The sequence below is a fragment of the Anopheles coluzzii genome, chromosome 2 (assembly GCF_943734685.1).
Source record: "Anopheles coluzzii chromosome 2, AcolN3, whole genome shotgun sequence".
NCBI lineage: Eukaryota > Metazoa > Arthropoda > Insecta > Diptera > Culicidae > Anopheles > Anopheles coluzzii.
In genome coordinates, this window is record NC_064670.1 from 29,820,174 (window position 1) to 29,840,538 (window position 20,365).

General features: G+C 47.5%; 2 protein-coding genes across 2 annotated transcripts in view; both read right to left on the bottom strand.

Moving 5' to 3' along the window:
• Positions 1–20: 20 nt before the first annotated feature.
• On the bottom strand, positions 21–3,151 carry LOC120949607 (cell division cycle 5-like protein). The gene is made up of 2 exons (XM_040367008.2): positions 2,935–3,151; positions 21–2,829 (listed from the first exon to the last, which is right to left on the bottom strand). The coding sequence occupies exons 1-2, from the start codon at positions 2,977–2,979 to the stop codon at positions 76–78; spliced, it is 2,799 nt and encodes a 932-aa protein (XP_040222942.2). The 5' UTR covers positions 2,980–3,151; the 3' UTR covers positions 21–75.
• A 424-nt stretch (positions 3,152–3,575) lies between these two features.
• LOC120949334 (leishmanolysin-like peptidase) overlaps positions 3,576–20,365 on the bottom strand; it is a 36,210-nt gene continuing 19,420 nt past the window's right edge. Inside the window, exons 2-7 of the mRNA XM_040366573.2 lie at positions 7,046–7,177; positions 6,775–6,969; positions 6,324–6,709; positions 5,807–6,220; positions 5,434–5,726; positions 3,576–5,355 (exon numbers count right to left, since the gene is read on the bottom strand). Coding sequence (XP_040222507.2) covers positions 4,880–5,355; positions 5,434–5,726; positions 5,807–6,220; positions 6,324–6,709; positions 6,775–6,969; positions 7,046–7,177 — 1,896 coding nt within the window. The 3' untranslated portion in view covers positions 3,576–4,879. The remainder of the gene's footprint in view (positions 5,356–5,433; positions 5,727–5,806; positions 6,221–6,323; positions 6,710–6,774; positions 6,970–7,045; positions 7,178–20,365) is intronic.

The window sequence follows — 20,365 nt, forward strand, 5'->3', positions numbered from 1 at the left end:
GATTGAAGAGATAGTAAAGATACAAGATGAGTGTCTTTATTAGACTGTCCGTAAACAGTAGTTGTCGGTATATCCTTATTCATTAGAAGCATCCTCCTCCTCGTCGTCTTGTTCCATCGGTTCATCCTGCTGCTGCTCCTGATTCTCTTGACCTTCGGAAGTATTCTCCTCACTTTCACCACTATCCTGCCCTGGGACAGATTCCTCCGGGCTCTCGCTTTGCCGTTCCTGCGCCTCAGCATTTCCTTCACCTTCATTCTCTGGCGGTTCATCTTCTGCTGCATTTGAATCGGACGATTCCTCCTGCACGTTGCTGTCCTCCGGTCCGTTTGTGGGATTATCTACCACCGGTTCCTCTTTCTCCTCCACCTCCCGATGCTCCAGCCGACCGTTTACAAGCGGTTCCCGTTCCTTACCACCCTCCTCATGCTCCTGCACACCATTAACACGTGCCTCCTCCAGCAGATGGTTCAGCTCCTCCAGTTCCTCGGTCAGCTGTGCGTAACGGTTTTGCAGAGATTTCTCGCGCTCCGTCTGCCGCATCACATCCTCCGTTAGCGACTCCAAACGCTTCGGTATGGCCAGATCTTCCTGTGCCGCCAAAAACTTGAACGTCGACAGCGCTAGCGAGTTTTGCTCGATCTGCTCGTTCGTGTCCTGGAACTGTTTGACCAACGCTTGCGCCCGTGCCTGATACCCGGCGGTGAGAATCTTCAGCTTCTTCTCTATCTTGCCGCACCGTTTCGCTTCCTTGGCCATGTGCTTTCGGTTGATTTCGAGCCGCTTCTCGGCCGATTCTATGCGGTCCTTCTTGCTGGCTAAGTTGGCACGCGTGTAGCGATTTTGGCTGGGCAGATACAGCACCTGCGAGAGGCATTCCTGCCACACCTGGGTGTAGCTTTCCAGCGACAAGTCTCCGTGGGCCATACCGTGCTTCACGACACCCATTTCCGCGGCCAGCATTTTGCGTGCCTCGTCCAATTCCACCTCGTCGATCGTTTCGTACGGATGCTGCTCCAGATACGCCTGGTATTGGCTCAGCATGGGGCGCTTCACTGACGCGGGTTGCGATTGTTGGATCGGATTGCGTAACGCGTCGTAGTTGAGCATCTTCACCATTTCCTGCTTAACCAGCTCTTCCGCCTTCTGCAGATCGGTTAGCCCGTGCATTTCATTCGACGGGCGCAGCACGGTCGTATTGATTTCCAGCGGGCGGGGCAAGTCACGCTGAATGACCTGGGAGCGCAGAGAAAGCTCCTTTGCCTCTTGGGCAAGCTTGTTGCGCTTGCGCTTCTCGTCCACGTCCGCCTGGTCCGGCACCATCTGCTCCACATCCATCGAACCGTCGTCGGCCGCTTCGTCCGTCTCGTTATCGGGCACCACGATCTCGTAATCGTTTCTCGGCGCTGGGAGGGAAGCTAGTCCCTCCTTGAGCGACGATTTCAGCTGCTTCTGGTACGATTTATAAGCGGCCGGCGTCTCGGCCACACTCATCCCGTCCTCCGTGTTGATGTTTAGCTTGTCCCGCAGGAAATTTGGCGTTGCCCCGGGTGCGTGGGGCTGTGTGCCTGAGCCGACGGGAACTATCGCCCCGGAAGCCGGTGTCAAAAAGCCTCCCGGCGTAGCACTTCCGTCCGGTCCGCGGACGGAGCGGAACGGAGTCGCCAGCACGGTATTGGGAGTGGCCACTGTCTGGCTTTGGGGCAACACGCCCGAAAAATCTGACTGGTGGAGCGGTGTATTGACCCCGCCCTTGAGAGGCGTCTCCACGTGTGTGAGTGCCATCATGTTTTGAGCCTCCTGCAGAATTCGATCCGTCACCGGGGCGGGGGTCCGAGGGGTGGCAGCCACCTGTGGTGTGATGCTATAGTCCGCCAGCAGCGCATCCGTCGTTTCGACGCCACTTTCCGAAGCGACCTCCTTGGCAATCTCGCTGGCCCGGCCAAGCTTCACGACCTGCTGCAATTCTTGGTCCGAAATTTGCGGTTCCGGAAGGACCAGCTTCGAACGCTTCTTGGCCGGTTCCTGGTTCTTCAGCAACGCCGTCGGAATATCGTTCTCCTTTCTCTGCTTCAACTTTTCCTTATCCTTCTTCCGCTCGCGCGCCTCCTTCTCGGTGCGCAGCTCCCCGTCGAGCGTTTGCTGCCGCAAGCTGGAAAAGTCGGCCGCTATCGGCACCACAAACTCCTCGGTAGTATCGTAAAACCCGGGTGCCGGTGTCTTTTCGAACGGTACCTCCGAGTTGTAATCGATGCCCTTCAGTTTGCGCTTCCGGTTGCCGAGCCCAATGCCGGCTGCACGCAGCTCGCGCCGTTTTTGCAGTGCCGCAAGACGGCGAGCTTCCTCCAGCTGCTTCTCGCGCGCCTTACGCTTCGCCTTCTTGCCCTGCGTGTTGGCTAGACGGGCGCGTGCCTCCGACAGCATCTCCAGCTCATCCTCGTCCATGTCTTTGGGATCCGGCCGAGCGGGTTTCGTCTCGGGATTTGGATCAATCTCGCCCGGCTTCAGCTTACGCGGATCATCCATCCCATCCTCGCCCTCCTCTTTGCGCTGCGCCTGATCCAGTAGGTATTCGTACCGCTCCAAACATTGCGCAGCCGTACGACCGATGATCGGTGCAATCGTGCGCCACTGTGTCGGCATCAGCTTGGCCAGATGGAGCAGTTTTTCGTCCTCCTCGCGGGACCATTCCGTCTTCTTAATGCTAGGATCCAGCCACTCGTACCAACGTGCCTTGCACTGTTTCGCCGACTTGCGATGCAGCAGCGACGCAATACGGGACCATTGGTTTTTGCCATACTTCATGACGGCGGCTTTGAGGATTTCATCCTGCGAAAAGAGAGGTCGTTTTGGTATTTGCATAAAAAGAAAAAATTAATCATGCCGGTCGCGCAGACCAACCCGCTACCGGTCATCTCTCCCAGCATTGCTTACCTCGGTGTTCCGCCAAACACCACCCTTGATCATAATACGCGGCATTTTGAAAGCAGTGCTGTTGGGCCGATCCGATCGTTAATGGGTTGCAAAGGGAATCGATCCGATAAAAACAAGCACTAGACGCACAACGCTGTGCGTATTAAAGCGAAACTTGGCCCGCGATATTACAAACTCTAGCCCTTTTTCGCGTCGAACTAGCAAGCTCTCACGAAGTGTCACAACAGTTGCACACCAGCAAAAAAAAATCGTTTATAGCTCGGGGTCCGCGGGTTGAGGCATAGTGACGTATATCTTCGCATTTGGCTAGCAACGATTACACACAACTAGGTTTGAATTATCAGTTATGAATAGTGAATCACCGATTAACAGTAATAATTTTCAATCCGAAGGGATAGTTTCGTTTAGTTCCAAATTAAAATTCTTTTTATCTCTAGAGAACACATCACGTGAAATTTAACGAAAAATTATGTATGTTTGAACAAAATGTCGGTATTAAGCTTATCAAGCTGTGCTTTAACCGTTTTACAGTTAATGATAATAAGCAATACAAACCTCCTTTATTTGCTCTTCGCAAAACTAAATCAAAGAGTCATCAAATATTTGTCATCGTGAATTATACTTAATAGCTTATGTTTTTTAGAGCCATGCTTAGTCATACACTTTATTGCCTATTTAGCGTAATTCTTAAATAAAAACGAAAATCCTAATGTTCGTGTAAAACAAATAGGGACAGCGGGGGACATTAGCAATCGCTAGGCTATTACAAAACGTGATAACAGGGAGTGGCAGGAGACATTTGTTAGAAAAGGGGAAAAGAGAGATCGGAAAGATTGGAACACTAATAGCTCACCATGAAAACAGCAGATGAACCATAATGTAGAGAGAATTTGCAAGTACGAGAGAAAAACAAATTTCGCCAAAATAATAAAGTTTACAACCGAACCATAATTCGTATCGCACGTTAAAGCGCACCACGACTAGCGCCAGAAAACCTAATAATACAACTAAAATATCAACAAAACATAATGAAACAGGAGGGTAGGAAATCTTCAAATCATGTTCGCGTACGCGCACACCTCCAGGATGATATCTCCAGCGTAAAGGGATATGATGCGTAGTAAACCGACAATAACTATATAAAAAAATGTGATTTTAAAACAAACGATTTTGATTTACGTACGAGAACGTATGACTTTGGCAGTATTGCGATTCTTTTTAACACCTTTGTGCCTTTTTGCTGTAGGATTGTGTTGCAGTTGGAATGGCCGTCGTTGCGGAAACTGTTACAGAGAAGGAGCACATCCTGCGCTATCGACTATCTTACCGTATGGCAGAAAGGGGATGGGACGTTCTGTAAAATATTCCGCACAACACGTTCTCTCTCGACGAATTTTGAATTAAAAAAAAGCGAAAGACTAATACTGCCCCCGTATTGTTGCCCCCTCGTGGCAAAAACAAATAAAACACGGTAATAAAATCCAATTAAATAAAGTATCACTTTACACGATGGAATGTTGCAGCCATGCGGGTTGAGATAAGAAACGGTGCTTCTTCAAGAAAGGACATACTGTGTCCAGCGTACTGTTAACTTCAGGCAGTTATATACAAACCATACCTTTAATACTAGCTATCAATTGCAGGGTGATTCACGTTGGTGATGTAAGGTCTGTTTGTCTAATTTTGCACTTGAACACACACACACACAGTCACTCTCAATTGGTGCTGCCAAATCAGCATGTTACCAACACCGTGCATTAGCACGGGGACCGTACCGTATCCGATGTTATGACTGTTTGCACCGGAAAGATACTGTGAGATGCCGCGGACTGATATTATATCACATATACATGAAATGGTTGATAAAACGGTACGTAGCTACGTAACACACTCGTCCTCGCAATGCACGGCATTGCAGACCATATCCAGCAAGCGCAGCCGTGGATTAGCTGTATATCCGGTGCACGCTCGTGCTAGCGGCCGCAGCCAGCGATAAAAGTATCAAACTCGACAGTAACGTCCGCGAGTGGTGCGTTTGTGCGCCGCTACACTTTAGCTCGTCCCGGGGATAGAAGCTGTCCGGTGGAGCATCTTCGCTCACCTTGCAACGCTCCCCGCGCCGTTCGAACTCGGCGTTGCAGATCTCTTTGCACGAGGGACAAACGACGGCACCGCGATGCAGCCACCCTTCGGCCATCAGCTGCACCTTCAGCTTCTGGCCGGCAAAGTAACACTCGAACGATTTGTTCGCAATCAGAATGTGCAGACGGCCTTGCTGGCAACGGTACTGATAGCATCCCGAGCCCCAGTGCTGCCATTCGCGCGTCTGCCTGCACGACCGTTCCTCCCACATGTTTTCGCTGTGGTCGAAACACTTCGACGTGGCGCCGTACGATTCGAGGGCGAAGTTTTTCTCCGGCTCTGCAAGAAACACACGCAAAGGGTGAGAGGGTTAAGCAACGTCACTGCGCAGGTCGATCAGCGCGCGGTGCAACTTACTAGGATTGTTATCCTCAAACTGGCACTGTGATCCACGGACGACTACGTTTTTGCTGCGCCAGGTAAACTCCTGTATGTAGGGGCAGTGATCGGCAAGGGAAACGGATCCACCGTAGTACCCTTCCTCGCCAACAGGAACGTGCGCTAGCGAGTAAAAATTTTGGTATTGCGCTGGCAGTGGCGTAGTGTGGCGCACCAGATTGCACAACGCCACGGAACTTCGATCATCGGTGCATTCCGTTTGCAGCGGATCACGTTTCACCTTTGCGCAGAACGGATGTATCGAGCGTCCTCTGTAGAATACAAATTTGGGAATCAATTCTATGCCACATCAACCAATACAATGAGCCTTTTTGGGCCACTTGCACTGTACCTTAGGGTGTTGGAGGTGATCCAATCCTTGCAGCTGCGCATCGCAAAATTGCAACCCAATCCACGGCCCCACGTCAGCGGTGATGCCATGCTGTAGTTGGCCTTGTACCATCCCGAATCCTCCATCAGCGCCAGCGTGATGCGCGAGAAGGCCGAACTCTGGGTGTGCGAGCCGGTCATTGCTTCGTTTTCCAGCACCCGTTTTTCCCAGTGCGTCAGCGCGGTACCTTCGCCACCCTGGTCCTCTAGCTCGGCACCCTCCAGCTTCTGGCAGGCGAAATGATCGCGAACCTCCCGCACCACACGCGGCGTCACGAACATATCGATCGTCCGATTGATTGTACCGTCACGCACGGCCCAGTCAGTGCGGACCACCTTTCGGATGGTGTCATCACTCCACTGGTGAATTTGAAACCTAAGTATAACCAGAGAGCAACAATTAGTACCTCATCCGATCGTGACAAATGCAGCATTTTTCCCGTCGCAAACACAGCCACTCCCGTGCGCAGACAACGTACTTCTCATTCAGATACGGCTTTCCGGTGTCCGGTTTGCGGGGCGTTCGCGGTGTTCCATCATCATTGCGAAAGAACGCGTACAGACTAACGGAAAAGCCAAGCGCGTGCAGTATCTCGTGCTTCACCGTAGACAGCAGCGTCTGCAGCTCTTGCGGTTTGGTGCTAATGCTGTCCGGACAGAGGTTGGCATGGCCCGCAATCGGGCGATCGAGCGCTGCCTCCTGCTGGCAGTGGGCCGCATACGCCACCGTAAGCCCTTTATGGCACCGTTCCGATTGGAGCGCTGAGACGTAAAACACAAAGTCCGCGTTCGATATGCCCGGACCGGCCGTTGTGTTTGCATCTTCGTGACAATCCTGCCCGGTAGAGTTGCACACGCGACATACCTGCGAAGAAGAGAAATATCGTGATGAGACACTATTTCGGTTTACAGGTTTCAATATCAACTTACATCGAGATGATCCGGTGGAACTTGTACTTCGCCACAGAGCGTCACTTGCTTGCAGGAATCGATGCAATAGGTCATAGAGTTCTTCACAAACACCTGACTGCTTTCACACTTCCGGTTCAATCTTATGGTTTCCTTTGTCTGGCGCACCATTAGGGCTTGCTCCCAAAAGCGAACCGCTTCCGGTAGGATTGTGTTCTGGAATTTCGTAGGCAAAAAAAGGTGTTATATTTCACAATTTTAAACGATACGGTGTTGACATTCTAATACTTACGTTTATAAGTGAGAATTTGTCGGTATCTAAGCGGTAGACGGATTCATCGTACACGATCAGTATTCGAAGTGGTTGATCGATGCTCCGCTTGCGGATCACATGCAGCGGTTCGAGCTGGACTCCATGCACAACCTAAAAGAAGGGTAAAAGGGGAATTTTTACTATTAGTTGTTTTCGTCATTCTGTAGCAAAAGTCAGTGCTAGAGTGAAGATAAGTTCCTTGACAATATTTTACATTTTCCCCCTTTTTTCAACCATCGATCCTCATCCTTAGATAAAAAACATGATCTATCAAAAGTTTCTCGACAACACTTGCCAATGCCAGAGCAAGAAAAATAAGATGAAAACTTTTGCTATATTTTAGATTGTCTTCATCACTCCAAGGCGTCCAACGCACGGGGCTATCTAAAATTAAAATCGATCCGGTTATTAAAGCGAGTTTTTGTTTCATTGCTCTCACCGCTTGACAAATGACAAAAACTAAAACCGTCCTATTTTTTTTTTGAAAGTTGCCAACAGTAGCGTGCAGAACTAGGTGAAAATGAAACCGGTACCTTTTTTTATCTCGCTGTACGGTAAACTGATCTCAAACACGATCGTTTCAAATACTAACACAAAGCGAAGGGAAACGATTGGTCATTTTGCAGAGCTCATTCTATTTCTTTTGATGTGTAGTAGATTTGATATGGATATTTGATAAAGCTATGCTATTAAAAAGAAGCAGCATATAGGCAGACACATAATGGCGCAAACATAGGTACAAAACGAATGCCCTTTGACGCTGCGAAATGTGCTAACCCAGATGCACCAGCTGACTAACAAGCGAGCGAGATACGATGCACTCCTCCGCTTGGTACTCACGATCATGTAGGCCTTACTCGCCCCTTTGATCGTACAAATTCAATCAGCTGCTACAAATTGCTAATGCCTTTCTAGCAAGGCAAGCCCACCGGAACCCCTCAGTGCATACCTATGGAGGGGCGAGAAAGAATCATGCTCGTTACGAGTTATTCTTGGGAAATTACTAATTTGCCCCGAACCGGTTTAGTTTAATGTGGCATTTTTCTTATTCGCGAACCAACTGTTAACATACAACCAAAGAACATTTCGGTAAGCATGCCCCGGCTGTGGCAGTAATTTTCACCAGATTAAAGAACCATTAAGCTCCAACGCGCCGTTCTTTACTTCTTAGCAGCGTTGAAGCAATCGCGCGTCACAAATGATCGCTGCCAGGCCGTGCTCCGCCGTACGACGATCGCTACCTACAGCTTTCTCGATGGCTCTTTCTCTCCCAAAAGCGAAAGGATTGGGGGGGTGAAATATTAGCAAAAACCACTCCCTTTGCGGCGAGGCAATTTCGGCCCGGATTACGTCATGTACGGCTCTGAAGGACAATCTTGTGCCTGGCAAGCTCCCCCGGCCGGTGCTGCTGTAGTGGTGCCGGTTTTTCGCACGATCGAAACACGCAACGGTAATGAAGCTAATGAACGTTTCGCAAATCATATGTTTTCCAGCGGGAATAAAAAATGTAAAGAACGGAACGGGGAGAAACAAAAATAGTTACAAATGCACTGCCTTTAGTACGCAGCCAGCAGCATACATTAAAACCGATTATCGATCGTTTGGAGTTCATGTTTTTTTGCTGGTTTTTGCTTGTTACTTTTCTTCAGTTAAAATCGTCTCATGGGAAAAGGCAGAAGGATTGTGGACCATTTTTAACTGTCCTGTCCTTAAAATGTAACATCCGCACAAGCCCACAAATCGATCGTTCGTCCCATCCATCAACTTCAGGCTATGATTCATTAACTCATTTCATGTGCTGGGTTGTACTCTGATTGGTTCAACTGTAGATATGTAATCATTTAAACGATTTCCCCGTCACCAGGTAAGACTAGCCACAGTTCGAACCCTTACAGAGGCGGGGATAGTGGAAAAAACGCTCTTTTCTACTTTGTTTCAAATGATATGTAAGCTTGCTGGAAAATAAATTGGAAACAACGGAAAGAAAATGCACGCGAAACGCGATTCTTCAGCGCGTTACGAAACCCGCCCGATAGCGAAAGTGCAACGGCCCCCTTCGGTGTCGGTCAGCACCATCCCTCTCGCCTGTACCGCCGAGTGGTATTCCGGCTGGGGTTGATGGTGATGTGACGGCATTGATTATGAAGCCATCGGGCCAAGTCTGGTAAGAAAAGGCCTTCGTACGCCAAAAATTCAGATGGATCTTTCATTGCGGACCATACGCGACGTGTTGTTGGATATCGAGCAATAGAGAGGTGATAATTGCTATTATCGCACCGTCCGACAAAGTGAAGAAGATGAAAGTGATAAGAGATGTGCTCCGCTCTTCGTGCACTTCAGCCAAACCACTAGGAGGCAGTGAAACTGTTTACGCAACACACGATCAAATGCCAAAAACAATAAGAAAGAAAGAAAGAAGACGATAAAAACTCGCTTCACTCAATTCGTTCAACATCCATCTTTGGCATAATTTGTGTTTCACTTCCTGATAAAGATGAACTTTTGCCAACCGGGGGGGAGCATCGCGTTATTAGTGAGCAGAGCATTTGAATGCACATATCATTATCGCGTGCTAAAGCCGTCCGAACTTGACCGTTCGGTTGTCTGCCATGGTGACATCCGCGTCGCTCAAGCGGTGGAAGGTGGCTTGCTTTGATGATGATGGTGATGATCATTGATCGTTACGGTTAACTACTCGCGTTTGTGCGGTGGACCGGACCGGTGGGCTGTTTCAGGGCCATGATCATGGTGCCGTTTTTTTTTTTGCAATCGAGCGAGTTAGTTTGATGATAGGGTTTCCCAAAATCAACATCGTGCCCGTTCAAGGTTTGGCCGCCTTTAAGTGCGGCATTGCTACGCACAACCCTTCCGAAACGATCGTGCGGGGCGCGTTAATTATGTTCGGTTTCTGAGCTTACAGTGGTGTTGCGATTTGTTTGTCAGGGAAGGGCACTTTTAGTAACTATTGCGTTGAAGAAGTTACCATTTATGAACGAAATTATATTGTATTTTGTTAACTCTCCAGATATCGAAATAGATGTGCAAACCGCTTATAAAACATGATCTTGCTTTCTCCACCAAACATCACAATACCAGTATTGAAGTACACAAGTTTCGACACAAAATCAATCATCGTTTCCGCACCGGGCTTGCACCACGCTGGCGCGTGAAATCGATACCAAAAATTAGTCACCCGGTGACGCGGATTGCACCGTGGGGAAAACGAGCTTTGCGACACGTTTTGCTGCAGGGCGGAATTAAAGCGATGTCTTGCGCTCTGCCAGCCACGACCTATAGCCAGCGGGGTGGCGAAGGTTGCTGGTCTAGCACAGATCATCCTGTTGCCCGCTGCCCGATTTCGTATTTTCACCAACGATGCCGGAGCGGGCGCGATTTGCATCTGTCCTGCAGCACACTATCTGGCGATCCTGCCCCCGACTGCCTTGCAACGATGGCCTCCTACTGGCTCACGGTTCAGGGCCGCCGTAACGCGTTGCCATTGGCCAGTGAAACGAACCGGTCCGGGTGAACACACCGCCAAACCGCCAACGTGGTGAGATCGAATGGTTGGTTTTGCTGATGCAGAGAGATGGAGAGTTGAGGATATGCGAAATGGCACTCACAACAACAACAACAAAAAAGGCCCCCGGCCCCGCTCACACAGACAGCTGGCCGATTTTTCCAACAATGCTCGACAGTGTTGGACTATCCGGTCGCGTATATAATGTTTCCTTTTTCTAGACCAGCTTTTGCGCTACTACTCCGTGAAGGACCCGGACCGGTCGCGATCGTCGGGAGGTTTTGGGGTCGAGATTGATCTAGTTGGATCAATCGCTAGCTTTCAATCGTTTCTTTTCATAGAAGAGGCATCGCGAGATGAAGGGAAAGAAGATAGTTAAATTGATTTAGAAACGATTAATTTCACAGTCTCAATTGCTTGTAGTGATCAATGTGAACAGAAACAACGATCAACATTGTAGCTAGTAGTGCGTTGCTCATTTCTATCATGTCTTATGTTTATTAGTTGAAATCGTATAAATCTCTCTATAAATCTCGATTAATAAGACCATACATAGGATTTAGATAAGCATGCGCATGGCCAACAAGTCAAATAAATAAAACATTTCAATCAAACTTTCATACTTTTTTGTTAAAAATTAGTTACTTCTACATTATTTACTATTTTTCCCAAAATTTTAGGTACGTCTCCTATCCTGTATTGACAAAAACACGGCTGTTAGGTCACTATCCGACGATAAATCTTTCACCTAATCGTAATTGGAGCAGTGCTACTCAGCCAGATCGTGGTCGATAGCTCAGAACAGACTGTTAACTGAAAGAGCAATGTCTACAATATACAGCAGATAGTTTACAACCTCCCATTTAAGTGTTTTTTAGTATATTTTTACAGGTTGCGGAGCAGCAGCTACTCCCAAGTGAATAAACGGCGTTCGTCGTGTATCTCGACTTAATATGGGACCAAATTACCCTACCATTCGGATCACTCCCATTGCTTATAATCGATTGGAAATTACTTGGTGGTGATACTCGAAGTGATCTTCATCGAGCATCGCTGCTTAGTTGTCCTTTTTGTGACACTCTGGAACGATACTCGCCAACGGAAGCAAAATTACCGCACCCAAATTCTAAAAACTACTTCCCACAAGAAGCTTCAGTTAGAGCAAGGTTACAATAAACTTCTTCGGTAGAGAACATTTGCATCATATGCTTCATAAAAACAACAACAGAATGGCAAACCATTTACAAGACACCACACTGAGTCGTACACGGGAAAAAAAACGAAAACTCGCTTTACCTAACCCTGACACAAACTGGCAGCTCATTGCTTATGGAATAATCGTTTACGACTATTAAACAAACTAGAAAGTGTGCAAAGCACGGCGCACCAGCCAGATCGTGAATGGCACCCAATCGAACAGCATACATACATCACTTCCTGGCAAACACACTGAGAGAGAGAGAAAGATGCCAGGTTTCGCATCGCGACACAATTACGCGTTCGTACGCCAATAAATGGCTTGGCTACAGCCACACATCACCACTATTTACAGCAAGTTGTGCAGCAACTCTCTTCCACAACCGTACCATAAAACGTTTGGCGAGTGCTCTAACGCGAAGCCTGTCAACTCTGCACCTTGCAAAAAAGATCCATCTTAACGGCGCTACTGGCCGCAAACACACACACAACCACACATCAAATGATGCTCGTTGGAATCAGAACAATGAGGAAGTAGCCGCAACACCCCTTTAAAGCAAGCGCCAACAAGCCATGCTGTGAAAGGTGCGCATATCCCGCAACAACCAAACGACAACAAAAACCGGCCCAACAGCCCGGCGCAAACAACATGGTTCTTCTTCGACACAGCCAAAAGGCCACGTGACAACCGAAGATGTTTAATGATGTAAGCAAACAGCACCGGGGGAGGTTGTTATTTTGTCTTCCCCCGTATTACCGACCGCGACAGATTGGTCGCGCAAGCTACACCATCCAACACCAGCCAGCGCCGGAGCTACTACACACTCGAACGGCGATAAGCGACCAGGTCCATGCTGCTGCGGATGGCTGGGAAGCTCGCCACGGCACAGGTGGAACAGCGGGCCAAAAGGTGACTGTAGAGGGCCTGGGAACTGGGAAACCGGAGCGGAATGGGAAACACACAACGCCGCGCAATGCAAATGGCGCAAATGGGATGCATGGGCAAAAGCGAAAAAAGTGCCATTGGGCAAATGGGCAGGCGGCAGCCAGCGCGCAAGTCCCCCTTCGGAGATTGCGAGCAATGCAAACACAATTTTGCTGCCGGCAGGCTTTGGCTTTTTTTGTGTTCCTGCTACTCCGCGCCTCGCCCCCACGCGCTGCCGAGACAACAATTATGCCCTTTGGAAATCAAGATACTTCCTCGATCTGGGCCTGTTTCAGGTTACGGGTAGGACTGGGCTATGCAAGCGCAGCTCTTGAAGTTGTGGCACCGCACCACACCATGTGAAACTGTCACGGTTGTCATTGTTGCTTGCACCGGACTGGCTGGCTTTACCACGAAAGGGAGGTCGTTTCATCGACGGCCCTCGGGGGCACCATTGTGACCGACATTCGATTATGTCACGGTGCCGCTGTCTGTCTGCTCACAGCCATCAGCGGAGCTGGTCGTCATAGTCTTCGGCAACACTGTACACTTTAGCGGAACTGCTGGAAACTGGTGGGCACGACCGGAGCAACATTTTTGTCATTTATTTTTGTCCCAAAAATTAGCCGGTAACTCTTGTTTGGTGCAGCCGCTTCCGCGTCATACCAGGCGAGTGGCGGTACCGGCAGACACACCGGTCGCCGGGGAGGGAGGGATGAGCCTGGCCGCAGCGGCGAGGTACCGCCGTTCGCAATGATGAACGGCCAAAGATAAGTCAATATTTTGTTTGTCCGCGTGAAAGTGAAACAGAAGGAACATGGCGAAGACGTGTGGGGGGGGGGGGGGGGGGGTTTCTGGTGCGCTGTTGACGAATAGACTTTTGCTGTAATAATATGTACACGTAAAATTAACGACATTTCCATCGTTGAACGTAGCGGAAACGGAGCACGTGGTACAAAACAAGCCACACACACCTGCTTTTAGCTGAGGGAAAGAAATTGGAAACCATAGAAGAAAGGGTCTGATTTTTTGGTGTCTGGAAGTGTGTTGAACACTTGATGATAAGTATTATTTATGGTTGAGTATGCACAAAGATTCCAAAACACTCGATGAACGATAATTCAAACGAATTATATTTTATAAACTAATTTGGAAATTCAGGCCATTTTAATTATTGCTTCTTAGATTTTTAAAAGAATAAATTGGACTATGATTAACATATTTTAAAGCTATAAATCAATAAACAACTCAGACAATTTTGTTTAAGTTCCACCTTAGCACAGTACCGTTGCTATTGACTAAATGGTCATATAAGTAGACGCACCGACTTGTACAAAGCCGAACGATTTCGATTCCAATACAGAACACCGGTGTCCCCTCTCCTTTAATAAAGAATTATTTGTCTGGTTTAAATAAGACAGTCGTTGGTAAAGTCTATTGGACCTCTATTGAGAAAGACATGACGGACGACTAGTAAAGAGTTGTTTAAAATATCACTAAATTGTGACGCTTGCGACTACTTAGAAGTACTAATTGCGTTTAACTGCAAATCTATCACGTTGTGAAGCTTTTTTTAAAACACCGATAAGCTTTTACGACACCCTTGATATGAATCATTTACCTATGCAACAGTTGACTCACTCAATTTCTGCATTAAAAGCATAACTTTGCAGAAACTGTTTACTTCTCCGTGTATTTCCTGATAAAAATAAATAAATTATCGCAAATCCAAACTTTACGCCTCTTGGAGTGATATCCTTTCCACTAATAACATACCGCGACGGATAAACATAAACGTAGTGTGTTTTTTTTCCTCCTCCTTGCTTGACAAAAGCCCCTGCCCGGACCACGCCGATAACGATTGCTTTCCCAAGTGCAAAACCTAATAGAACCCGTTTTATTTTTCATCGCTGCTGGGCTCGCTAAACTACTCCGCGAATAGTGGTAGCGCTTTCTTGCTAGCGCGACACCGCCGCTATCGCTTTTTACCAGTAACTGCTTTTATCTTCCCTTGTCACAGGGCCGAGAACTGTGCGTACCCGTGAAAGCTGATAAAAGTGAAAATAATGATGTAGGTGATGATGACGATGACGGTGTTTCAGCAGCGGCAGGAGCTGAGAAGTGGCAGCGAAAGTGAATTATCGTGTCATGATGTTGTTATGCAGCGTCTGATGGGTGTGGGTAGTAGTGCTAGTAGGCCGTGCATTTTCCAGAGCAGCAACTGTCAGAATGCGATTGTTTATTTCGAGTGAAGGATACGTTTTTAAACACACCATTTTAAATTGATTTCCTTGATGAGTTTCCTTGATTATTCACTCATAGAAATGAGGTTTTAAAATAAATTTAGCTGCATTCGCAAATGCCCAGCAATACTATACAGCTCGGAGTGTCCATATCCTTTGGTTTGAAGTGTTTGTTATGTTCCATTTGAGCCTAATAACCTTGATTTTGACCATTCCATTAGTTTAGAGTTTGAGCAGTGTACCATAATCCTCCCGATACGCGCAAACCATGTGCGCTTTGACCATGATTTTAAAACAGGATCGGCTGGACATGCTGCAGCCGTTAGTGACGGGCTTTGGGGGGCTTTCGCTTTTGACGCAAGCCATTGAATCCGCGGGCTTTTGGATCAGGGCAAACCCGTGTCACCCGTTTTTGATTGGGTGTAGGGGTTTCTAACGAACCACCGCATAACGGCTTTGCGCTTTGATTGCTGTGCATATGTTTGCTTTCTACTTATGCTTTTTTATGCGATCCTGCATTGAACGTTCGGGAAGTGCGAGATAAAAATAAATAATTACCGCGAAACACCAACCAAGTACATGCATGAAGCAGCAGGAAACATTTATAGACCGCACCATCAGTAATCAAGCGGATTGTGTTTTGCCTGGTGGTGGTGGTGCAATCCACAAGATTGATCACGGGCCGCGCCGTGCGAGCGTGGACACACGCGGGACAGGGGTTGCTTCTGCTGCGCGGGGTAAGCAACGATTACTACTAATCCTCGTGTGGGTTGTTGGCTGTCCGGGTGATACAAGCGGTCGTGTAATAAGACCAAGCCAACAGGGTGGAATTACCCTTTGCCAGCGTGGCACTCCGAAGCGGGAGTTGTGCGATGTGGTGGCGGGCCAGATTTATTAACTCTCCTCCGCACGGCACAACACAATGGGAAATCGCCCGCTTGCGCACACGTTGCAATCGCGCCTTAAGCCCGAGCTGCACTGTCCTGCATTTGTGGCCGTGTATGCGCAAACCAAGAAGCACAACGCTAAGGGGTAAGATGATAACGCCACCGACACCGCAGGCGCATTGGGACAGCAGCCGTCGTTGAAAAATGAGGAAGAAAAACAAAACACACACACACACTCGCGAACACATTCAAGCGCAGATTCAATGGAATCGGATCAGCTGCCAATGCTGCCAAAATGCTGCAACAAACCCAGGAAACCAGCGATAGATAGCGATGGAAAGTTGAAATCGTTTCTCGTGTTGGTTTTTGGTCTTAATTTTGGAATTATTAATTCAACCGGAATGAGATTAGCGGGCTTGCGGTTTTCACCCCTCCCCTCTCCCTCCCTCGCACCTTTTCCAACTAGGGTGTGGGCGCGCAGATCGTCGTGCACAGGAAAGTTGCTCCGCTCCGGTTGGGTGGCTTTTGGGTGCTCGCCGAACCTGAGCGCCAAACGCAAGAGGCAAGAAGGGTTCGTGTTTCTTTTTGCCGTTTTGGTTGTTTTTCTCTGCTTTGCATCCTCAGAAACTATCCCTCGGTGCGGTGGGAGGAAGTAGTGGTGCATATTTGCATGCATCTCGTTGGAGGAAAGTGTCATTTTATGCGATCTTCTGCAGTGGAAACTATAGAGGTTGGAAGTTATTTTAATGTCTTTTTTGTAAAACAACCAAAAGGCTTAACGTACATTAGGAGGAATACTTCCAGTTTCAAAGGGAAAGTAGAAAAGCCCTCGGAAAAAATGTAAACAAACAAGTGAAACGCTTTTGAGTGAATGATTTTAAATAAAATTGAAAATCATCTCCTTATTAAATGCAACTAAAACTATCAGTGACCTACACCAACAGTTCTTCAAGTGTGATTCAATGATCACGCAACTGAATGTGGTATTTAACTTGTATTTTCATATCTGTAATCTGATACAGATAAGATATCTCTTATATCTCTTATAGCATCATTTGTAACGTTTGGATAAAAAAAAACAAATTCTATCTAACGTGCAATTACTTGAGTCTACATCACGTAGCTTCTTGGGCCTTAGACATCGAAACGTTCAACTCGGGATTTGATATCCCTGAGGGTTAACGAATAAGGCACATGATAGCCAACATAAATAGCATTTTACAACTATTTTCCCATGTCTAAGAGACCTCGCACACTTTTGTTTGAATTTCTTATGCTGAACCTAAACGTTTGTCACACTGCATTAATTTCCCTTGCATTCGTCAACTGAAGCCGAAACAAACCGTTAGATCCGCTAACATATCCCCCTCCTCTTCGCAACATGCAGATCTTTGTTTAGCTTTTGGTTTGTTATGACTGCCCACCATTTAGCCAACCCTCCTCCGCCACCCTCCGCGGAGAGAAAGCTCGCACCGATTTTGATTGATTTTCTTTAACCCACCCAACTGAAGTAGTGCTCAGTATTAGTGTGAGATACACATGGAAAAGCGGCACATGAGCGAGTGCTCTCACATTGCGCAAGCTACGCCTCAATCGGCTGGCGGGTACGTACAGCGGTGGCCTACGTCACCCCAAAACGTTTTTTGACGCCCGAAAATGTGTTCATCATCATCAACGACTCACAACCACTTCTCGCATTGTGTTATGTTACAGCAACAACAATCACCACAGCACTTGCCCCCCACACACACACAGCAACATTGTAAATAGAAACCCGCCTCCATAAACGATTGCCACCGTCCGCGGTGTGATTTACATCTTTCTCGCGTGTGTGCGTGTGTGTATGCTTTGGATAATTGCATCTTTATCATCAAGCAGGCACGTTTGTTGTTGGCAGCGCTGTTTTCCGGTGTGCACTACTTCGTTTTGCTTTTTGGCTTCGTGTTGTTAGTAATTGTTTGCCTTGTTCACCGGCAACTTCCGGCCCTTGGCTCAGGGCTTCCCCCTTTTTGTACATGCCCAGCCGTGAACCGCGACCGATACCTTCCTTCTCACCACAGTTTGGTCCAGAAGGAATGGGTGGAACCGACAAAACTGCACGGCACTGCGTCGTCAGGTTGCACGATAAATTTAAGCCCTACAATTAAGTCCGGCGGCACATGTTACACGGTATAAAACGAAGTTCAGCAGCGAAGCCCTGCAACAGATGCACCAGTGCAAATGCGCACGGGGGAGAGAGTATGTTCTGTTGGGAGGAATTTTGTTTTACTGTTAAGTCCTGCTAAGACAAAGTATGAGGGAAACAACATCACTCCGAGCATCATTTTTCTTTGCCTACAATTAATAGTGCTGTTAATTCTCCTACATTCTTCATTACTTGTGACTCAAACTTCAACTTCAACTTCACAAAATCACAAATAACGTGAAGAGCTTTTCTAGGCAGCATAATGGAAACTACAAAACAGAGGGCAAAAATGCAACAACAGATTCCACACAATACATCGCACCCAGATGCTGTTTACTCCTCCTGCCGTGCCGTGTCACGTGTTTGCCTCAAAACAATATTTACCACCCGCTACACAGCGCACAGTTCGCCGTGGAAACGTATCCAAGTAGGCAAGATTGTGTAGCATTTGTGTGTGTGTCTGTTGACCGTTTTGGCAGCTTCACAACAACTCTGTAAATAACTCTTCTCCAACCATCGCCATCTTTCCCATGCACAACGGAGCGAAAGTAATTTTGCGGACAGTTTTGGGACAGGTTTTCTGGGTTGCGTGGGTCATCAGACATCCACACCGTAACGTTGTGGTCCGTTGCTAATTTCTCACACAAATCCATCCGCGTATGCAGAAAGCGCGGCGTCATGATGATGATGGCAATGATGATGATGGACACACCGGCAGACTTATCATCGCATGAATAATATTTGCCTACATGACTTGTTTAAACCAATGGTTTAAATTTAAACCATCGTAGCACAATTTGACGCTATGATTTTTGACACAAACTTTAAAATCAACCAACACAACCAGCACAAATCACGTGCACGAGGAGCTTTTGGGCCACAATTTTCTTGATGTTTGGTTGCACAATTTTCGGTTGACCGCTTACGCAATCGTTGGCCAAGTACCATCTCACCGTAGGAAGTGTTCCCACCCTCACCGCCACCCACCGTACCGTACATAAAAAGCGTTCCCACAGTAACGCCATAACCGACCTCAGCCGGGGCCCGGCCGCCCGCTGACGAGATGATGATGCACTGCCATTTTGGTGCCAAAATTGAATCCCAACCGATCGCAAGCTCCGCAAGGTCCATCCACTGCCACCAACTACCTTTCCCCCGTACTCGGCCTCGTAAGGCATCCGGAGGCTGGATCGACACCGGCGCACCAAAGAGAGAGAGACACCGATCGATCGACCATCTCATTAACAATTGCTCCTTACTTCACCCGAAGATGGGGGATAATGTTCGATTCTAAACATTCATAATCTGACCGATCCGATCCAATCAGTAGGCCATGCGGGGTCCATCATTCATCGTCGTCGTCATCGTTACCACCGTCGTCGTTGGCGGTTGTGAAAAGGCTTCATTCACGACGCTGCATCGCATGCCAAGCGCTTTGGGAGGTTGTGCAATTGCTGCGCACTGCGCGGTGTGTGGAAAACGGAGTCGGAACGAAATGGATCGAATCAAATCAAACAATCTAATTTTGGCAAGCCAAAACCTTCGTCTCGGTGCAGTGCTTTTTGTGCAGGAGTGCAGCCGCAAGAGCGAAAGGGAAGGCTCAAGATGGAGAAGCTTTAGGTGAAGTCATGCAGATGAGGTGCTGATCCGGTGGTGGATGCAGTGAAAATTGCTCGCCAGCATTGAATAGCGAACTGTTTGTAATATGATGGAGATGCTTATAGATATAATGAACAAAAGGTTTTTGAGAAAATTAAACATTAAAAATAAGCTCATTAGTTTAATAAACACGGATATAAGGAATAATTATGATGATTGCTTTCAGTTAATTATAGCGATCATGGTCATACATATGGCAAAGTCTTATGGACAGTTTTGGAATGGTTTTTGAAAGTTAATTCCTTCTCCAATAGATACTATGTATTGAACACTATTAGTGTAAAAAAACTGGAAAACAATTCCCAAGGTCCAGGAACTGATTAGCATACACAGTTTCGTTCAATTCCCATCCATTTATCCAAACCATCCGTATTTCTCTCAAAACCATTCTTACTAATCATCATGCAAGATAGGTCCTGTCAGTTATTTGCATCTTTGAAACTCTCCCTCCCCTTCTTCGATGCTCCGTCCGTGGAAGCAAACAAAGATCGTGACATTGTCAGACAGTCAGTCAAGTCAGTCAGAAGACATAAACCTCCTCGTCGACCATATTATTATTTATGTTTTCACCCCGTCATGCACGTTTGACACACTTTGAGGACATGGACATGCGGACATGGACGCGCGGGGTCGTTCGGATCGACTTCTAACCATTGCGGTGCGATCGTCTGAAGTGCTTTCCC

What these genes read in the sequence shown, in the direction of transcription:
- LOC120949607 (XM_040367008.2), bottom strand. Translation starts at nt 2,979, where the DNA reads ATGCCGCGTATTATGATCAAGGGTGGTGTTTGGCGGAACACCGAG. An exon ending in GTGTTTGGCGGAACACCGAG is followed by an intron (nt 2,830 to 2,934) that starts GTAAGCAATGCT and finishes CTCTTTTCGCAG; the next exon opens with GATGAAATCCTCAAAGCCGC.